The sequence below is a fragment of the Argentina silus genome (assembly GCF_951799395.1).
Source record: "Argentina silus genome assembly, chromosome: Y".
Classification (NCBI taxonomy): domain Eukaryota; kingdom Metazoa; phylum Chordata; class Actinopteri; order Argentiniformes; family Argentinidae; genus Argentina; species Argentina silus.
In genome coordinates this window covers 29,130,856-29,149,960 of record NC_139654.1, presented here as the reverse complement: position 1 = coordinate 29,149,960, position 19,105 = coordinate 29,130,856, and the positions used below count along the sequence as shown (strand labels likewise).

Sequence of the window (19,105 nt, the reverse complement as noted above, 5' to 3'; positions counted from 1 at the left end):
AAATAAGGAAAAATGCTTACCTGTGGCCACTTTTTATGTGCAGAAGAACCAGCTCCAATCTCCCGTCCTTTTTGGCTTTGGCAGCAGACTCTATCCAATATCACGTCGGGCTGTCACCAATTTTTGCGGAAGGGTGGAAGTGGACAAATGAGGAGAGTTATTCCAAGAGGGTTCACACTGTTTTATTAATGCAGATAATAATATTTGCACGAACAAACTGGGGTCTCTGCAGAGTAATCCCAAAGAAGTTATGATCATGTCTCCTCATTATATACATAAACAGGTGAACAATATCCACCCTTTGGCCCCAAACCCATTGGCTCACAAAAATTGGATCAGAACATTATAATTTTGACATCCTTGTAATTTTGGCAAAAACATAATAGTTGCAACATCATAATAACTTGTTTTTCTTACTCCTGTATCAATAACAACATCTTAATCCTATTAACCATTATGTCATAAGCGATTTCTAAGAAAGGCTATCACTGAACTTTCTGTCAATCCTCATTCTGGGATTTTCTACCACAGTTTCACATAAAGCTAGAATGACCTCTGTCTGATCCAGGATTCAAAAGTTCATTTGGCCCTGCACTGAAGAAGGTGTTTTTTCTGATACACACTGTTGCATTTGGTGTTGGATGGTTCTGTTTGAGGTTTCAAAAGTTTTTGGGCTCCTTATAATATTGTATTTAATGTTGTTTAATTTCAGGCGGGGAGCTATATCAGAGTGGATATTCAGAGCACTATTAAAACGAATAAGTGTAATTAAGTGTCCTGACTGAAATGAAGTTTAGGTGACAGACAGCTGAAGGTGATGGACAGCTGTATCCACGTATGAAAGAAAGCAACACATCACATGTTCACAGGACTAGGCTTAAAAGATCCGAGTTATGCAACAGTGTTTTCGCCACTGGCTATGCAAGTTCATTTTGGTCATCCCACCCACCACCCCAGCTTCCACCTGCAGGTTCGCTCAGTGTTTTTACCTACCTATGGGGGATTTTAAAAGTTTATGGGGGAGCTATATCAGAGTAGAGCCATCCAATTATGCCAACCTAATGTATTACCATTTTCATTAAACGATGTAAGTGTCCTGACTGAATATTAGTTAATTTGAAATAAACAAACCTTGAAGCTAAGTGTGTATAAACACATAATTATTGAGAAAAATCTGCATGATTCTGCAACAGTAGCCAGGTAAAAGAAAACCTGAACTACAGTTTGCATGAATTCAACACAAATGAAAAAGCAGATGAAGCCTTTTAATCATAGACTAGATTGCACATCTAAAATGGTTGCACTCTGTGGTGTTCATGGGTCATTTCCCAATATTGCCATTGACAAACTGCACTAATCTGAAGTTAAACCTTTAAGACTTCACTTAGGTCTAGATTAGCCCTAATCAGACTTTTTAAATCGAGACGAGGGAAAGTCTGAGACTATTTTAAACCATGACTGAGAAATGGAATTCAATGTCACACTGTGGCTCATATGATTTCCCTATAAAGCCATTCCCTTGCCTATGATGCCCTCCAGTAGTCAAACATTGCCAGATTGGGAAGATTCAGTTTCAAAATATTGCACTATAATTTCAGCCTCAGTTTTACGTCTGTGGAGGGACAACACCTGTAGTCTTGTGTGGATTATGAAATACTGAAAGCTATTTTACTAGATCTGATGGCAGCTGTCTGACATGACAATCGAACCGACACTCGTGAACAAGCCCACTGTAAACACGAGCCACGTGACGGCAAACGTTTCTTGACCGAATGGCGACGGAGCTCAAGGAAGTATCGGGGATTTAGCACTGTGTTGTGCTAGAGTTAATATAATCGCTCGGAAATGTACAGGCGTTGACAGAAAGGTAATAGGTTCGTGCCATTATACATGTCACTCACAAACTCCGGTGGATGCATCTCTTGAATAGAATATGAAACTGGGGGGGGGGGGGCATGATCATTGCTGCGTCTGTGCTAGCTAGCTAGCATTAGCACGCTAATTGCTGGCTGCAAACAAACATGCAGCGGCCTAACTTTTTGTCTGTCATCATATTACAGCAGCTAAAAAACTACATCAGCATAATTTATTTTTGTGTTCTTAAGGGTAGTGGGATTGTCTTAATGTGTTGTTGTAGAATTAAGCCCCTCATAAACCTTGCTATTATTGTTTACACTAATACACTGCTAGCTTCCTACTACTACTAGCAAACACAGCTGAAATGTTGGCTGCTGTACTCAGGCCTGTACAAGCTTCTTTGCAAGCTAGCTGGCCAGCTTACCACTACCACCACTAGCCAACATGCAGCCTTTACCGTTTGATATGTACTTCATTAGCTAAATACTTTATGCAACGATTAAGCCACTGCATTCACCAAGTGTCGTTTTTTTTTTTGGGGGGGGGGGGGGGAGAACAACCATATCCCTCCCCCAACTCGCTAACGGTTTAGCAAGCTTAGCTACAGCAACGTTAGCTAGGATATCCATGCATTGCTAGTGATACTTGATGGATTGTTTGTCTGCAGTTACCTTGAACCCGTGTCCGCCTCTCAAAGTTTAGTGCTATATTTGCAACATGTTAAAAAAACACTTATCCATTAAATCTTATTGTGTTCATCGATTCGTTTTTAGATATACGGAATTTCACGTTGATCGTGTTAGGTGTTCTGTAATGAAGATTTCAGGAGGTGTCAGTCATCACAGTAAGTAGCCTACAGCTGTGGAACATCCTCATACATGTAACGTTAGCATGCCAACTCTCTGGTTAACTGATGCTGCTTTATATTTGATAGCTGTAACATTAGCTCAATTGTCTGCACCAAATGTTCAAAAAATTTCTAGTAATCAACATTGATTAGATACAGATTGGCAGTCAGGCTTGTTCAATGCTGCTGTACATGAGCGGTTTCAGATGTCATCATATAATTATTGTTTTGTCTATGTTTTAATCTGTAGTCTGTTCTTTTGTTCCTGCAGAGCTAACACAAAGGCAACAGCATTCATGGATATAGTTGACACCTTTAACCATTTAATTCCCAGTGACCAATTGGATTCCTTATTAATAGGCCAGAACTTGGAATGTGAAGCAATCAATGTGTTTGGAACAAGTCTCAATCAATTGGGAGACTCGCTAAAGAACATGCTTAGTGACAAAGATCCCATGTTTGGATCTGCAAGCTCCCAGTTCAATCTCCGAGATAATGATGACACAAACTTTCAGATTGCTGGGTCAACAGGTATGCGTTTTCCCACTGTATTGACCATTTACCCCCCCCCCCCCCCCCCCCCCCCAATTTGAATAACTGACCAAATTTGATAAGGTGAATTACGTTAATGTGCTTGATTCTTTGTGTCTACCTGTTGTCCCTCTTCTCTCTAGTTCCAGATTTTGACAGTAGTCCAACAGAGAGTGGCCTTAACAACACTGGTGGGGAGTTGACTCGTGAGGTCTCTGCACGAGTCAAACGATCAGTTGGCAGACCCAAGAAATATGCAGGTCGAGTCACTCAAGGTTAGTTGTTGTTTTAAGTTTGCTTAATTGTTGCTGTCTAATTTTTCTTTTGGTCTTAAAATGATTATGGGCTCATGAAAATGCCCCTGAAACTTTGAAGGGGTACAAATACTTTATCCTACGGATTTGTTTATCAAGTGTATTTACCTTACCAGACAGGTAGGGGTAGAGGCGAGTGCAGCAAGGGAGAGATGAGAGGCAGAAGAAAGAGGAGAGGAGAGGGGGAGAAGAAGAAGAAGAAGAAGAGGAGGAGGAGTAGTAGAGGAGGAGGAGGAGTAGAGGAGAGAGACCGCTTTTGTCTGGGAAGTACAGACTGTCAGGACCCCAAATTGGTAGGTCTTCCAAGGCTTAACCTCTTAAGCTTTAGGCCCTATTTGACTAATTTCCATCTAAAAAACATACCCAAACTAAGCTGCTTATAACATTAGAAATATGATGATCATATGCAAAAGCAGGATGCCATTTGATAGGCAACACCTTGAAGTTTGTGTGGATTTGTTCAGATCATAGTTCAGAATAACATACTACACATGACAAGGAGACAAAGTGCAAATAAAATATCTGAAATGTATTTTTTAATTTTAAAAGCCATCTTCCACAGAACATTGACAAGTCTACTATAGGTCACAAGAGCTGAAAACACTTTACAGTTACATATTCTTTACAATATACAATAAAGCACAGTAATATGAACAATAATCACCTTTACACCTTCTGATTGTAAGGCACACCCCCCCGTCTCATTGGATACAAGCCTGTCTGGTTTTCCACATCCTAAAGCTTTATTGTGTGACTTCAACACGGAGAACATCGTATACAGTACGCTTCGGATGGATCATTACACCATGTGTCTTAAATGGCAATAAATATATGTTCTAAAATTAGTGTCGTTTGAATTCAAGTCTTGTTTTATCTAATTTTGATATTCACCCCAACTCAGTTGGGGGGCAATGCCAGCATGTGCGCATGCCCCACGCCAGCAGCCCACGCAAGCGAGTGTGCAATTCAAAACCTTGACCCCACACTGCTGGAAAAAAAACCTTGGGGAAACACTAACATCCTTGCTGCATATGCATAACGTGTAAACGTTAACGATGGAGGAAGGAATTCCTATCCAGTTAGATGAAACAAAAACTTGTTTCGGGATTTTCTCAAACTTTTTCTGTCTATTTTTAACCACAGGAATATTAATTTGTCATGAAAACCTTTAGTATATAGGAACAACGCAAAACACGGTCTCATTATGATAACAGAATATTGCCCCCCAATAACACAGTCCGGTATCAGTGTATTTTCTTGTGCGCGCACACTCATTCCCACTCAAGCACATTTCACAGCCTCTCTGCCGCCCAGCGCTGATTTATTTGGTGAGGTTTGTGCACTTGTCCACCACTCCTCTTGAACTGAGCTGAACAGAGAGAATGATGCCTACAACACAGGTAGCCGTATTCTGCTATTTCCCTATAGGCCTAAATTCGCCAGATGCTTTGCTTGTCTAATTACTTAACCCATTTACTCCTAAAACGCCTGCTAAAAACGGCTATCAAAACCTATGGTATTCTAGGATTAATGTCCTTATCTCCTGAGGGTTTTCCGAAAAAATACTAAGAATTGTCAACGTCTACCAAAACCTTAATATCTAAGCCTCTGTAGAAACATGAAATAAATTGCATTTTAAAGGTAAGAATCACAGGTTGTATTAAAACATGCTCCCTTAGCACTAACATACCAACACATTTTTCTAAAAATCCTCAAAATCAGGGGAAGAAAAAAATATTTTATTTGATTTATTTATATAACAAATAACATTTTAAACATGCCAACACACAGACCAAGGCACCTTGGTATGAGAGAGAGGTGGGAAAGGAGTGGGAAGGAGTGGGGAAAGTCCTGAGGTGGAACTGGGAACAGTCTCAGTTTCACTATATCCTGAATCGAAGGACGTGGTGCATGAAGCACTCGCGGTGCAGAGGAACGTCACACTGCCTGCACCCCATCAGAGTTGACCCAGGACGCACGTTGGTGCCGTGGTGCTTCAGAGAACACTCCCTACAGGTCTTCCTCTTATTGTTAATCTGGACCAGGTCATGCTCAGCAGAAGCTCCAGCTGGGGTGGTGGGGAGCACCTGGGGAGCACTTCTTGCAGTGACGGGGACGATTAGCTCCATGGTCAGATCCTCCAGCCAGTCCTTGTAGCCGCCCCTCCTATACTTCCACTCGGCTCCTCCTGCAGACCTGGCAGCCACAAAGGCATTGTAGCACGCCACCGTAGCAAAGTAAAAGAACAGCCTCCTCCACCACTTTGTAGACCGATGTTGGATCTGGTAGTAGCCCACCATCTGGTCCAGAAGGTCTACCCTCTTCATATGTTGCTGATAGTCAGCAAGGCATGCTGGCACCCGAACCTCCATCTGGCGTTGACCATTGGCCTTCCTCCTCACTGACCCATAATCTGTCGGGTCATGGTAGTTGGAGAGGACCATCACTGCCTTGGTGTCCTGCCAGATGCAGAAGGTCAAGTCATCCCGCTGCGCCACCTTGAACTCATGCCTGTTCAAGCCAGCCTGCTTTGTGAGGTCCTTGTTCTTGGGGAGGTCCTTCCTGTTGGCACGCACCGTTCCACAAGCTTGCACCCCCCTGGTCTTGAGGTCCACCATCAACTTCACACCGGTGTAAAAGTTGTCCATGTATACGGACAGGTTGGACCCGAAATAAGGTGTCGCCAGGTCTGAGACTATCCGGTGAGCCAGGTCTTTCTCCGTCTTACCCTGAATGGCCCCCCGTGTACACCTGAAAATTGGTGACATAGCCTGTATTGCTCTCCGCCATGACCCACACCTTTATTCCCCACTTCACCGGCTTCATGGGGAGGTACTGCCGGAAGCCCAGGCGTCCCTTGAACTTTACCATGGACTCATCCACGGTCACAAAGCCATTGACCTCATAAAGTGCCTGGAATCTAACCAGGAGGAGGTCCATGAACCCCCGGAGCTTCCAGAGCTTGTCCGATTTGTCCACGGCAGGGTCCATGTTATCTTGGAGATAGAGATATCTGAAAATGCATATGATAAGATTAATGAGTTTAAGCCTAACATGTATTGCCATCATTGTATTTATTTATATGTATTAAGTGAGAGAACGGAACTCGGAAGAGAGCGCAAGAAAACAAAACACAAATCATTACCTCCAGATCATGTCAAAGCGGTCCCTTGCCATGGCCTTGGGGACGTGGGTCTGGTACAACCATTTGGTCTGCCTCCAGTAATCCCTGCGTGCTGGCAGCTTCAAAATGCCGAAGGTGAAACACAGCCCGACAAATGTCTTCATCTCCGTTTTGGAGACAGGGTTCCACATGGAGTAGGTGGGGGTCTGACCGCGCGTCTCTTCAGCGTACCGATTCGTTTCCGTCACCAACATGTCCCAAAGCTCATCGGTAAAAATTCGCGAAAAGAATTCCAGTCTACCTGGAATCCGAGAAAGTCGTCCTCCTCCTCCTCTCAGTCTGTCCCGAAATCCCTATCCAAAGGATCATCAGGTAGATAATCATCCTCTACCTCCTCCTCCCTCTCAAACTCCTCAATCTCTCCCAACTCTGTCACTGCCCTCGCTGTCAAACTTTTCCTCTGCCGTAGCCATTTCGCCGCTCTCAAAATAAAATCTACAATAAACGCACGTGTATGTCTGATTGATCCACATGACATTTGGGTGGTCACGTATTTGAAAAAAATCAACAAGACCCACCTCGTGTATTTGAACCAATGACAGTGCATTATATGCTGCACGCCTCATGAAAAATACGACAAATAAAAAATGCTGCGCCACGCAGCATCCGGCAGGAGAGGCAATGCTGCGTTACGCAGCAACCGGCGGGAGAGGCAATGCTGCGTCGCGCAGCATCCGGCACAAATGGGTTAAAGCGCAACAACACTTTTTCAGTGTTAATCACCTATGTCAAACCGGATAATTGGTAGTAGACATAATTAATGATGAAATTACCTTATTTTTCAGCATGTAGGCCTTGAGAAAGAGCTACCATCCGTAGAATACGTCCCCAGCCGAACTACAGAGGCTTAACTGCAAACCACGGCGATCCTCAAAAAGGATCATCAGGTTCCAGTTTGTTAAAAAGCCTGCAGAAGTCTGGGGGGAAAAAAAGGAATTGTGGACAGATAAGACGAATATTATGTATCTGCAAGAGAAAGTTTGGAGAAAAAATTATCTGCCCAAGATTTACAGCATACCACCTCATCTATGAAACATGGTGAAGGGTGTGTTATGGTTTGAGCATGTATAGCTGCCACTAGAACTGGCTTAACTTGTCTTAATTGATGATATAACTGCTGACAGCAGCAGCAGAATGTATTCTGAAGTGTACAAAAACATCTTGTCTGCTCAAGTGCATGCAAATGGCTCCAAATTCATTGGATGGCGCTTCATCAAAACATACTGCCATAGCAACTAGAGAGTTTTTCAGGGCCAGAAAGTGTAACGTTTTTGACTGGCCAAGTCATTCTTCAGATTTAAATTCAATTGAACATGCATTTCATTTCCTGATCAGATTTTAGGCAAAAAAAAACCTCAAAACAAACAACTGAAGATGGCTGCAGTACAGGCTTGGCAGAGCATCACCGGAGAAGACACCCAGCGTCTGGTGTGGTCAATGGGTCGCAGACTTCAGGCAGTTATTGCATGCATTGTCGTTCAAATACTAAACATGACTGCTTAATTTGGACGTTATATAAAACTGTCCCATTACTTGAATTACAATCGACAATCTATACTTTAACCTCCATTGTATTTGTTTGATTAAAAATCCAAACTTTTGGAGTATAGAGCCAAAAGAAGAAAAAATGCTTGTGCCTCCTTCGAATCGTACGCGCATGCAGAAACACAATTATTGTCCAACACGGCAAGTCCTTTTCGGGGGTTATATTATTATTTGCAAGGAGGATGATGTTGTGTGGACAGAGGTGGCAGATTTCTAACAAACTTACACCCTGCTCCTTTAATGTTTTCCATATCTGAATCTTGTTCATATCCACAGATTTGATTAAGCTATTCCTTTCTTGAAATGTGAAATCAGAATTCATAGTAATTCTCAATTTCCTTTTCTTTTTTTGTCTCCTTTTTTTTGTCTCCTTTTTTTTTTTTTTCAGAAGGAGGTGCAGGCAAAGAGTCTTCAATCAAATCGATCAATACCAAACCCCCTGGAAGACCTGGGAAGAGAGGGGTTAACAGGCAGCAAAAGCCAGTCCTGATACAGAAGGGAGCAAGTGCCTCTCAGGTGAAGAGAGAGTTGGCCCTCGGGGGTCGGATAAACATCTATGATCTTGAACTTGGACCTTGGTTGAATCCTGTCGTCGTCTTAAGGCGGTTGACTGTCACAGTTGGTGGATTCAGAATTGAGCTGCTTCCAGGACCCTCCCATACAAATGCGGACCAGTCTATTTGCCTTGAGCATGGCTTCTCATATGGTGGGGTTATGGAATATGCCATGGTGCAAAATGAAGCTGTCGATGTGCAGAACCTGACACCACAGACTTTTGGAAGTTTAGACATTGCTCAGACCCTTGTGAAGTGTTGTGGTGATGGCGACCTTCCCCTTGGGTTAGGCCCTTATGTTAATCCTAATGATGTTCAGGCTGCCAATGGGGCAATCCTAGGCAGCTTGGCAGAGACCAAACTCAACAACCAAAGTGATTCTCAGAAGCATGGTCCAGTCGGGGTGGCAAACAAAGATGGTAAGGAGCAAAGGATTCCAGCCAACAAGCAGCTCAAGCAGGCACTATCCTCAGCCAAGAATAAGCATTTGGTTCCAAGGAGACTAAGCAGCATGGTGAAAGGACCCCAACATGTCCTGTCAAAAAAGATCCAGAGAGGTGACTTAGAAAGTATCAAAGCCATGACAAGAAAGCAAGTCATTATGTCATTAAAAAGGCCATCAGAATATGGCTCAACTCAACCCGCCCCCAAAATACAGAGATTGCAAGATGGAAGTCCTGTGAAACTAAAACTGAAATTACCAGACATGGCTCTTTCCCCAAAAAAAACGTTATTGCCTGACAACCGTCCTGATGTGCAACAGGGGATGTCTAAACACCCTCACTCTCACGTTGGACCCAAATCACAAAGTGCACACCTGTCGCCTGGTAAACCTGGCCATCCACTAAAGGAGACACCTGAGGTGGAGGCTGGGGAGCAAGAGCCACATAAAGTGAAAAAGCCAGAGAAGACCCTACAAAAACAGAAGAGCAGAAATGCTAGCAGGACCATCTCTGTGGAAGAGCCGCAGTTGTTCATCCCTGATAACGCTCCTGTTGTGAAAAAGGAAACTATTGATGAGGAACCTGTATGTGAGACTGTATGGGAGCTAAGCAAGAGCTGTGGATTATGCAAGACAGACCATAGCAACAGGTAGGTAATAGGCAATAGTGTTTACTATTCACATTCAATGTGTAGAAATGCAAGAAATGTAGCATGAAGGCAACTTTTTAATTACTAAGATTTTTAAGTAACAACATGAATCTAGAATTGTCTCAAATCAAATCCCTTGAATGAAAAGTATGAAAGAAGACCAGGTGCACAGCTTGACAATTAAAACATCTCTGCTGCGTTGAGAGCACACGTTGTCTGGACACTAAACAACATGGCTTTGTTTAGGTTCATGGTAGGCTGTGGTCGCTGTGGCTACTGGTTCCATGGCGACTGTGTGGGACTTGACCTGTTGAAAGTGCAGCAAATGGAGAAGGACGACCAGGTGTATGTCTGTCTCAAATGCTGCTCTGAGGACAACACCAAGGTGGAGCCTGATACCCAGGAAGGCACCAAGATGGAGGACCAGCCCAAGCTTGAGGCCCAGGTCAACAAGCTACCTCTCAAGCAGAAACAAGGGTCCTCACAACCTGTCACGTCAGGGGGAGTTAGGCCATCCAGAAAAGTAAGTCATTAGCCTGCATCCATTTATTTGAACATAGCTGTTTAAACCCTTACTGTGTCATTTTAAAATGTGCACAAGCTGTCAGCAAAAATTGTTTTGGTAACAGTGATTAGCATTTTCCTTTGAAAATGCCTTGCTGCTTTTCAAGCTAATTATTGGTTTAATTTAATGATGCAGATTGTGTCCTCTTCAGCTAATTCAGCTGATATTTTTCAAAACCAGTGTTACCCCCCCATACAAGGGTTTGTTAATTTTTTTAAATTCCTTTATCTTATTGCCACTTTACACATGGGGTGTATGGTTACCATGATGTCCACACCATTCTTCACTGTCAATTGCATTCACTCTTTTTCACCATTGCCATGCCATTTTGTTTTCAGTACCATTGAAGCAATTTAGATTTTGATCACTCCTCAAATACCACTGATGTTAAAAAAAAATTACCTACACCATTTAGAATCAGTCTTGGTCATTAGATGTAAATTATTTCACTAAGGATGCAATTTATGTCTGTGTTTTGACCTAATGTAGGATTCTGCGGAAAGAAGGCAGTCAACAGAGGTCAAAGATGCAGTACAGAAAACCGGTACTTTTACTTTATATTTCATGCAGTATGTTGTCACAGTGCCCCCCACCTGCTCAGAGTTGAGAATAACGTCTGCCATTCTGTCCCAATAGGAGTGCACGTAAAACAAGAGACAAAAAGCAAGATGTCACCTGCATCCTCAAAGAAGCCATCTGTGGAGCACATCAGGAGGAGTGTGCGTGATACTCTGAAGGACATCCTCCTGAAACGGTAAACATCCATTATGACAGTCTAATGGAGACTTCTTCTAGAAACCCCATCAATGTTGGCTGTTGCACCATTTGCTTTTATGTTCAGTCAACTTAACGTGTTCTGATTTCTCAATGTCTACCAAACACAGCCTGCCATAATAATTGTTTTTAAAGCTTAGGACTACTGTGTGTGTCTGTCAACTTTTGTTTTTAGGTTGAAGGAGTCCGACCTCAAGGTCTCCACAGAGAAGGTAGCTGAAGTTTCTAAGAAGACTGAGAGAGAGCTTTTCCACTTCTACCGGGACACTGACAGCAAATACAAGAGCAAGTACAGGAGCTTAACGTTCAACCTCAAAGATACTAAAAACAATGTAAGTTACTATGTCATAACATTTACAAAACAAGTCTCCTTAATCATAATCTATTAATTACAATTGCAGTCATCTTTTTACCCCCATTACACACAGATACACTTTCTTGCAGTTTCCAGTACTCTTCTCTCGAAATTAGATGCAGTTCAGTATATTACTGTAAAACTTCCAATAAGCGCTGAGTCTCCAACAAACGCCTGTCTCCAATAATACACACCGGGTCAAAAATAAATTGTGAAAAAAGCGACATGACTTTTGCCGGTATGTATCCTCAGGGTTCTCCCCAAAGCATGCAAGAGTGGGGCTGTGCCACGCTGTGAACTTGGCGGCACCACTATGTAAACATTGTAGGTTCATAATTTTCATATAATGTTTGTGGGGTCTAAACAGAATAACCGGCAGTAGTCTCCAATATGCACCGGGACCTCTCTTGGACTTAGATTAAACCTAGGCCTAGACTAAAAAGCATTTAAATGGGGAATCTTTCAATGACTTGTTTTTCAGGTTTTATTCAAGAGGGTTCTCAAAGGGGGAATTTCTCCAGGCCATTTAATTCGAATGAGCCCTGAGGAACTAGCCTCCCAAGAATTGGCTGCTTGGAGACAGAGGGAGAATCGACATGTAAGCAACTCCCTTCCTTCCCTGAAACAACTGTTTCACTACTAAGCTTTGAGTAGTTAACAGCATAATAATTTTTAAGATGCAAGTAACATAAGTAGTTGATTTTATTAGATACTTATTGTATTGTTATTAAAGGTTATTGAATGTGGTCTCCCCCCACCACATTTTTTGGTAAACAGCTGAGGGATGGGGCTGAGAAATTTAACCATTCTCAAATTCATAGACGGAGCTATGGATGAGATGAGATCCATGAGATAAAAATGATAGTTAACCAATGTTTTGAAACTATACAGTGTTACAATACATTGTGTACAAATAATGGAGTAAAACAAGCCTATATTTTGGGTTCTGACAGGGTTAGACAGTTGAACTAAGCTCATGAGGCATTTGTTATATTCTTCAACAATCAATGGCTATATATCATGAATTTAAAAGGCCAAAATGGATGTACCAATCTCAAATTGCCCATTTTTAACGTCAAATGCTTTGAACGTAAACACACCTTTCATGATGCATTCATTGGCAATATATCTGCCAATGTATCTGTATGGTTTATTATTTGGTATAAGACTATTGTTTGTGACGTGAGCTTGATATGCTAAAGTTATTGCTTATTGTGTGTTTTAATCAACAATGTTGTGTTTTTGCAGACTATTGAAATGATTGAAAAAGAGCAGAGGGAGGCAGAGAGGCGACCAATCACCAAGATCACCCACAAAGGGGAAATTGAAATTGAGAGCCAGGAGCCTGTGAAAACACCTGAAGCCATAGAGGTGGAGGTGAGAGACAGTTCACACCAGTCTGTGTTCTACATTCATTATGAATTCAGAATCCCCATAGTTGTTTTGTACTGTGTTACAGCCAGAGCCTGCTCCCAAAGTTCCTGAGGTGCCAGTAGAAGCCCCCCAAGAGAAGAAAACTGAGACCATCAAAATTGTTAAAGATACAACCAGCCAGCACAAGTCTCATCTGTTTGACCTACACTGCAAGATCTGCACAGGTTGGCCTTGATTGTTACTAATAACCAGGGCCAGATGGAATCAGGGAGAGGCAGATGTTCTTTGAGCCCCCAGATAAAACAGCCAATGATTCAAATCAAACTAAAAACTATAAAACATGTGATACAGTTTTGTAGGCTAAATATGAAAATATATATTAAGAGAAAATATCCCTTCAAATTCAGTTCAGCCCAACTAATAACATGAATCGCTACCACATTATTACTTGTGTTGTAATGTATTTACCTTGTCAGCATGTTTTAAGGTTTACCAGTTTTCTTTTTTCTTTTGAGTCAATTTAATTTGTTTTGGAAGGTCGTATGGCTCCACCTGTCGAGGAGGCTCCAACCAAAGTTGTGAAGGTGGCCACCACTGTTGTGAGGAGGCAGTCCAGCATGGAGGGAGAAACAAAGGGCACGCCCTCAACTGCAAAGGATGACGACCTCCACCTCAGTGTGTTAGAAGAGAGCCTCCTTAGCTCTGAATATGAGCGGAGGTGTGTCTTCTTGTATGATTCTTCTATATGTAGGGTCAGGACACATACAAAGTAAAGTGTCAATGTAAAAAAACTGGTTCCTCTGTAGTAAGTCATACTGCAGTTGCAGGGTCATTCTAAAAGCTGTGTGTTCTTTCAGGTCAGACTATACAAGTGGAAGAGTAGATGAGGCTGCCTTCCTCGCCAACCTGCAGTCTTTGTGGAGAGGATTCGTGAACATGCCTACAGTGGCTAAGCTTGTAACAAGAGCATACCCAGTCTCGGGTGTTCTGGACCACCTGACTGAGGTAAATACCACAGAACAGGATTTCCTTCTTTTGTGGATTCACTGTTAAATGCAAATGGCATATTAAACTTAAAATACAAGAAGTTTGCAACTTGAAATACTCATGAGGCTCACTCTCATCAGGATCTGCAGGACAGCATCCAGGTTGGTGGAAGGATCTCCCCACAAATTGTATGGGACTATTTTGAAAGGATTCGTGCCACTGGAACAAAGGTGAGTATAAAGTGCACTCCCTTGCATTATTAGGACACTAAGTTTTCCAGACAACCTGTGCATGAACTGTGGACTTTTATTTTTATCTCTTCATTGTTTTGTCTTAAGGAGGTGTGCCTGATTCGCTTCTCCCCGGAGACAGAGGAGGATGAGATCTCATACACTCTGCTCTATGCCTACTTTAGCAGCCGTAAACGTTTCGGAGTGGTTGCCAACAACTTGAAACAAGTGAAAGACATGTATCTCATCCCCTTGGGTGCCATCGAAAAAGTTCCACACCAACTCGTTCCATTTGATGGCCCAGGTAACACCAACATTCTCTTCTTGATAGTATTGAAAGGAATTTAAATAAGCATTACTTCATTTAATTGTGTGATTTTATAGGATTGATTTATATTTACTTTGTCTTTTTTTAGAAATCTTAATTTTACTCTGTGTAATTTTACAGGATTTGAAGCTAACCGTCCCAACCTCCTCCTTGGACTAATCATCCGCCAGAGGCCTAAGAGGGACTTCTTGCCAGTGAACTTGAATGAGACGGCAAGGTTTATAGCGAGCAAACCCCAGACAGTTCCCATAGACAATGCTGAAGTTGCCCGGGATGAGGACAACTCTTATCTTACTTCACTGATTGCTACACATACAAAGGAGGCAGAGGAACAGCCTAAGACAGCTGAGGATGTTGCTGAGTCCAATATAGACTCCCCTGAGAAGGCATCTTCATCGGATAAGGGCAATCTGGAGGAGTCAAATAAACCACTACGCTTTCTCCCTGGGGTTCTGTTGGGTTGGGGTGGGGAACTGCCACCCCTGCCAGATGTGTCATGTAAACCCACACCAGCAAATGATGACCCTCAGAAGACCAAGGAGGCCTCCAAGGTTGATGGAGCAGCCCAAGGAAATACCACCAAAAGTGCTTCAAGACTGGACCGTTTTGTCATCAAGAAGAGGGAACAAAAAATTGCCAAAGCAGAGCTGACGTCGGCCAGCGTGACTGAGAAATCTCTCTCTAACAACTCATTAACAAAAGATGTCAATGCAGTTAACCATAGTATGTCAGTCTCTCTGAAAGATGAGCCTCCAGATGTTTCAACTGAAGCATTCCTGGCAGGTTTGTCAACAGCTCCGGTTGGGAGTGAGCCTAACAGTACTGTCTCAAATAAAGGAGATTCAGTGAGTGACGATGACAAAGCCAACCAGGAGAAACCTACTTTCTCATCTCCTACGGCCTCATCCAATGTTTCTGCTGAAGAGAGCCCATCCACCCTTTCACCATCCCAAGCTGTTTCGGGTCAGCCCAAGAGCCTACCTAAACCACCTCCAAGTGGAATCTTGAAAAAGAGTTCTGCATATTCCAATATGACTGAAGAGAAGAGAACAGAAGTGGCACATTCAGGTACCACCAGCCATCCAGTTCCACAGGATCAACAACCAGTTTCTGTGTTGAGCACCAGAAAGTATCAACCTGTGGCAACTCAACATGGATACTTGCATCAGCCTCAGACAGACTACAGACCCATGGAAGAAGTCCAGAACAGCAGCAACCCAGGTCCTCTAGTTCTCCCAGCTGTATACCCTCATCCTGACCATGGACCACAAGCAGCTTCCTATACCACACCACAATTCCAATATCAGCCCCAAGTAGCACCAGCTATTCCCACTTTTAACAATACTACACCCTTCCCACCCCAGCTGCATCCTCCCCAAGTACCTGCCAACTTTGGTTATCCGAGTGTCCCCCCGCCCATGATGTTCCCCCCACCTGATCACCTGAATAGGAATCATGCCCCACCATGGCCTCAGCCTCGTCCTACTCCTCTGAATGCAGTGCCCGGGCCACCGCTTGCTTATAACATATTTGCTGGATCATCCAACACACCTCCATTCATAATCAAAGAGGACAAGGGCCCGGACCGGCTCTACAGTGATCCCTGGGCCAAGCAACCGCGACATCCAGAGGATGGCCATAAGGAGCACAGAGATGAGTATGAAAGGCACAGGCACCACAGTGAGTCCCATTACGGGAAGAAGAGCAGGTGCCATGACCGAGACAGAGACAATGAGCGGGGGAGGAAACGAGAGCATGGCTACGAGGACAAGCACAAGGAAAGGAGCAGGCACCACGAACACTTGAAAGAAGACCGTCATGGTGAGAGAAGGAAAGAAAGGCACCACAGCGATGACCACAGCAGCCGCCACAAGGACAGACACAGGAAAGACTCAGGTTACGACAAGGGGAGGAGAACTTCAAAAGATAGTCACTCATGAATTTCGTACCCCAGTCTACAACTGTTTTTGTGCTATTTCCTATAAATGTGTCGATGTTATTATATTTACAATACAGTAGAGCAAAAATGTTTCAGTAGGATTAACACATTCAGAAATTGGCTTTCTTAAAAACTATATGGCTTTGAGGTGATTTTCAAGTTTTGAATCATGTCTGTTAATTTTATTGTATGTATTTTTATTATGTATGTTACAGTGATATGCTCCACTGAGCATAAATGCTCTCATATGTCTCAAGTGGTTTATGTTTTCATTTGCATGAAACAACATGCAAGTGCAGGCATGGAGGCATCAGATGCACAGTTTGACATGAATGTAATTCAGCTGAGTAGAATTAACCCTTGAGTGGAAAAAAACATTTGCCATTAAAGCACCTTCTCTTGTTCTGGTTTATCAATATAATTGTTTTAACTGCTCAAATGTTTTGTTTTTTTCCTACTTATTTCTATGGACTGTACATTTTGGCTTGGCATGTACATGAAATCAAGTGTGCCTTCTGCACAGTGTGTTTATGTACAGTTATGTACAATTCGTAATAAAGCTAATCTTTTTATTGTTGATTAAAGGATTTCTTTGTGAGAAAAATATACATTTTGCCTTCACTGTTTTGGAGAAAATGCAGTTGCCTGGGGTCCTGATACAAATGTCCCTCCCATCCCAGAGGCCCAATGCAGTAGTATGAAGCACAGTGCCAGTCCAGGGTGGGTGGCAGGTGCACACAAAGGAGTCAATGGCATTTGCACTACAGCGTCCACCGTTTTGGCACACTTTATACCCACAGGATGTGCCATCCCAGGACGTCCTCTATGTTGGCTCCACTCAGTGCCCCCCCCCCACATTTGTCAGGTCAAAGTCATACACCTCAGATGAAAATGTCTGCCAATATCCAGCGTGGTCATCTCCTCAGTGGTATTCTGTCTCACTTCCACCCCATCAAGGGTGAGGAATCCATGATGCTCAGTTCTGCCACTTATATCTACTCTGTTGACAGCCTAACACATTGGAGCCATCCTCCAGGTTGTAGCGCAGCTTCACAAGCCCTGACATTAAAGACACACAGAAGAAGGCTCCTGTGGATGACAAAAGAACAGACCAATGGAGGGATAAGAATATCTATATGACATGATGGGTCAATATGTTATCTAGCCTACTGGTTTCCCCATGTCAAATGAATAAGGTGATAATGAAGCAAAGGAACAGCTTTTTTATACACACTCACCGGCCACTTTATTAGGTACACCTTGTTAGTACTGGGTTGGACCCCCTTTAGTAGCCCATCTGCTTCAAGGTTCGACGTGTTGTGCATTCAGAGATGGTCTTCTGCATACCTTGGTTGTAATGAATGGTTATTTGAGTTACTGTTGCCTTTCTATCATCTCGAACCAGTCTGGCCATTCTCCTCTGACCTCTGGCATCAACAAGGCATTTTCGCCCAGAGAACTGCCTCTCACTGGATATTTTCTCTTTTTCGGACCATTCTCTGTAAACCCTAGAGATGGTTGTGCGTGAAAATCCCAGTCGATCAGCAGTTTCTGAAATACTCAGACCAGCCCGTCTGGCACCAACAACCATGCCACGTTCAAAGTCACTTAAATCACCTTTCTTCCCCATTCTGATGCTCGGTTTGAACTTCAGCAGGTCGTCTTGACCATGTCTACATGCCTAAATGCATTGAGTTGCTGCCATGTGATTGGCTGATTAGATATTTGCGTTACCGAGCAGTTGAACAGGTGTACCTAATAAAATGGCCGGTGTGTGTGTGTGTGTGTGTGTGTGTGTATATACAGTGCCTATAGAAAGTCATCATACCCCTTTGAAATAGTTACTATATTTGTCGTACAGCCTGAAATCAAAACCCATTAAAAAAAAAGCCATACAACATCAAACTAATGAAAAAAAAGGCGACAGTTCTGAAAATTTATAAAAAATGAAAAACAAGAATAACAGGGTTGGAAAAGTCATGATTTAATACTTTGTAGAGCCACCTTTTGCTGCAATTACAGCCATCAATCTGTTTGGATATGTCTCTACTTGCTTTGCACACCTAGTTTGGAGAATATTTGCCCATTCTTCCTTGCAGAATTGTTCGAGTTCAGTCAAATTCCGTGGTGAGCAGCGATGGACTGCTCTCTTCAAGTCCATCCACAGATTTTATCCTCAGATCGGATTTAAGTCAGGGCTCTGACTTGGCCACTCAAGGACATTCACCTTTCTATCCTTAAGCCACTGCGTTGTCCTTTTGGCGGTATGTTTAGGATCGTTGTCGTGTAGGAAGGTGAATGACCTGCCCATCTTCGGCTGTCTAGCAGAGGGACGCAGATTGTCCTCAAGAATTTGGGTGTACTTGGCAGCATCCATTTTCCCTTCAATCCTGACCAATTGCCCAGTCCCCGCTGAAGAGAAACATACCCACAACATAATGTTGCCACCACCATGCTTCACAGTAGGTATGGTGTGTTTTTGGGTGGTGTGCTGTGTTTGGTTTTCGCCAAACATAGCGCTTGGAGTTCAGTCCAAAAAGTTCAATCTTGGTCTCGTCTGACCATAAAGCCTTTTTCCACATGGCAACAGAATCTTCCAGGTGTGTTTTTGCATAGCACAAACGAGACT

At 43.0% G+C, this 19,105-nt stretch overlaps 1 protein-coding gene across 2 annotated transcripts; it reads left to right on the top strand.

Moving 5' to 3' along the window:
- The first annotated feature begins 1,751 nt into the window (after positions 1-1,751).
- Positions 1,752-17,061, top strand: LOC310824241 (PHD finger protein 3-like). 2 transcript variants are annotated; one of them, XM_083697074.1, is made up of 17 exons: positions 1,752-1,867; positions 2,631-2,701; positions 2,976-3,235; positions 3,379-3,510; positions 8,670-9,924; positions 10,171-10,447; positions 10,979-11,033; positions 11,126-11,243; positions 11,439-11,595; positions 12,100-12,216; positions 12,867-12,995; positions 13,078-13,216; positions 13,530-13,710; positions 13,850-13,997; positions 14,120-14,209; positions 14,318-14,513; positions 14,658-17,061. In XM_083697074.1, exons 3-17 carry the CDS (start codon positions 3,001-3,003, stop codon positions 16,475-16,477), a joined length of 5,049 nt encoding a protein of 1,682 aa, XP_083553200.1. In that variant the 5' UTR covers positions 1,752-1,867; positions 2,631-2,701; positions 2,976-3,000; the 3' UTR covers positions 16,478-17,061. The 2 variants fall into 2 exon arrangements, with proteins under 2 accessions (XP_083553200.1, XP_083553199.1); XM_083697073.1 differs by having other exon boundaries at positions 8,667-9,924.
- The last annotated feature ends 2,044 nt before the right edge of the window (positions 17,062-19,105 follow it).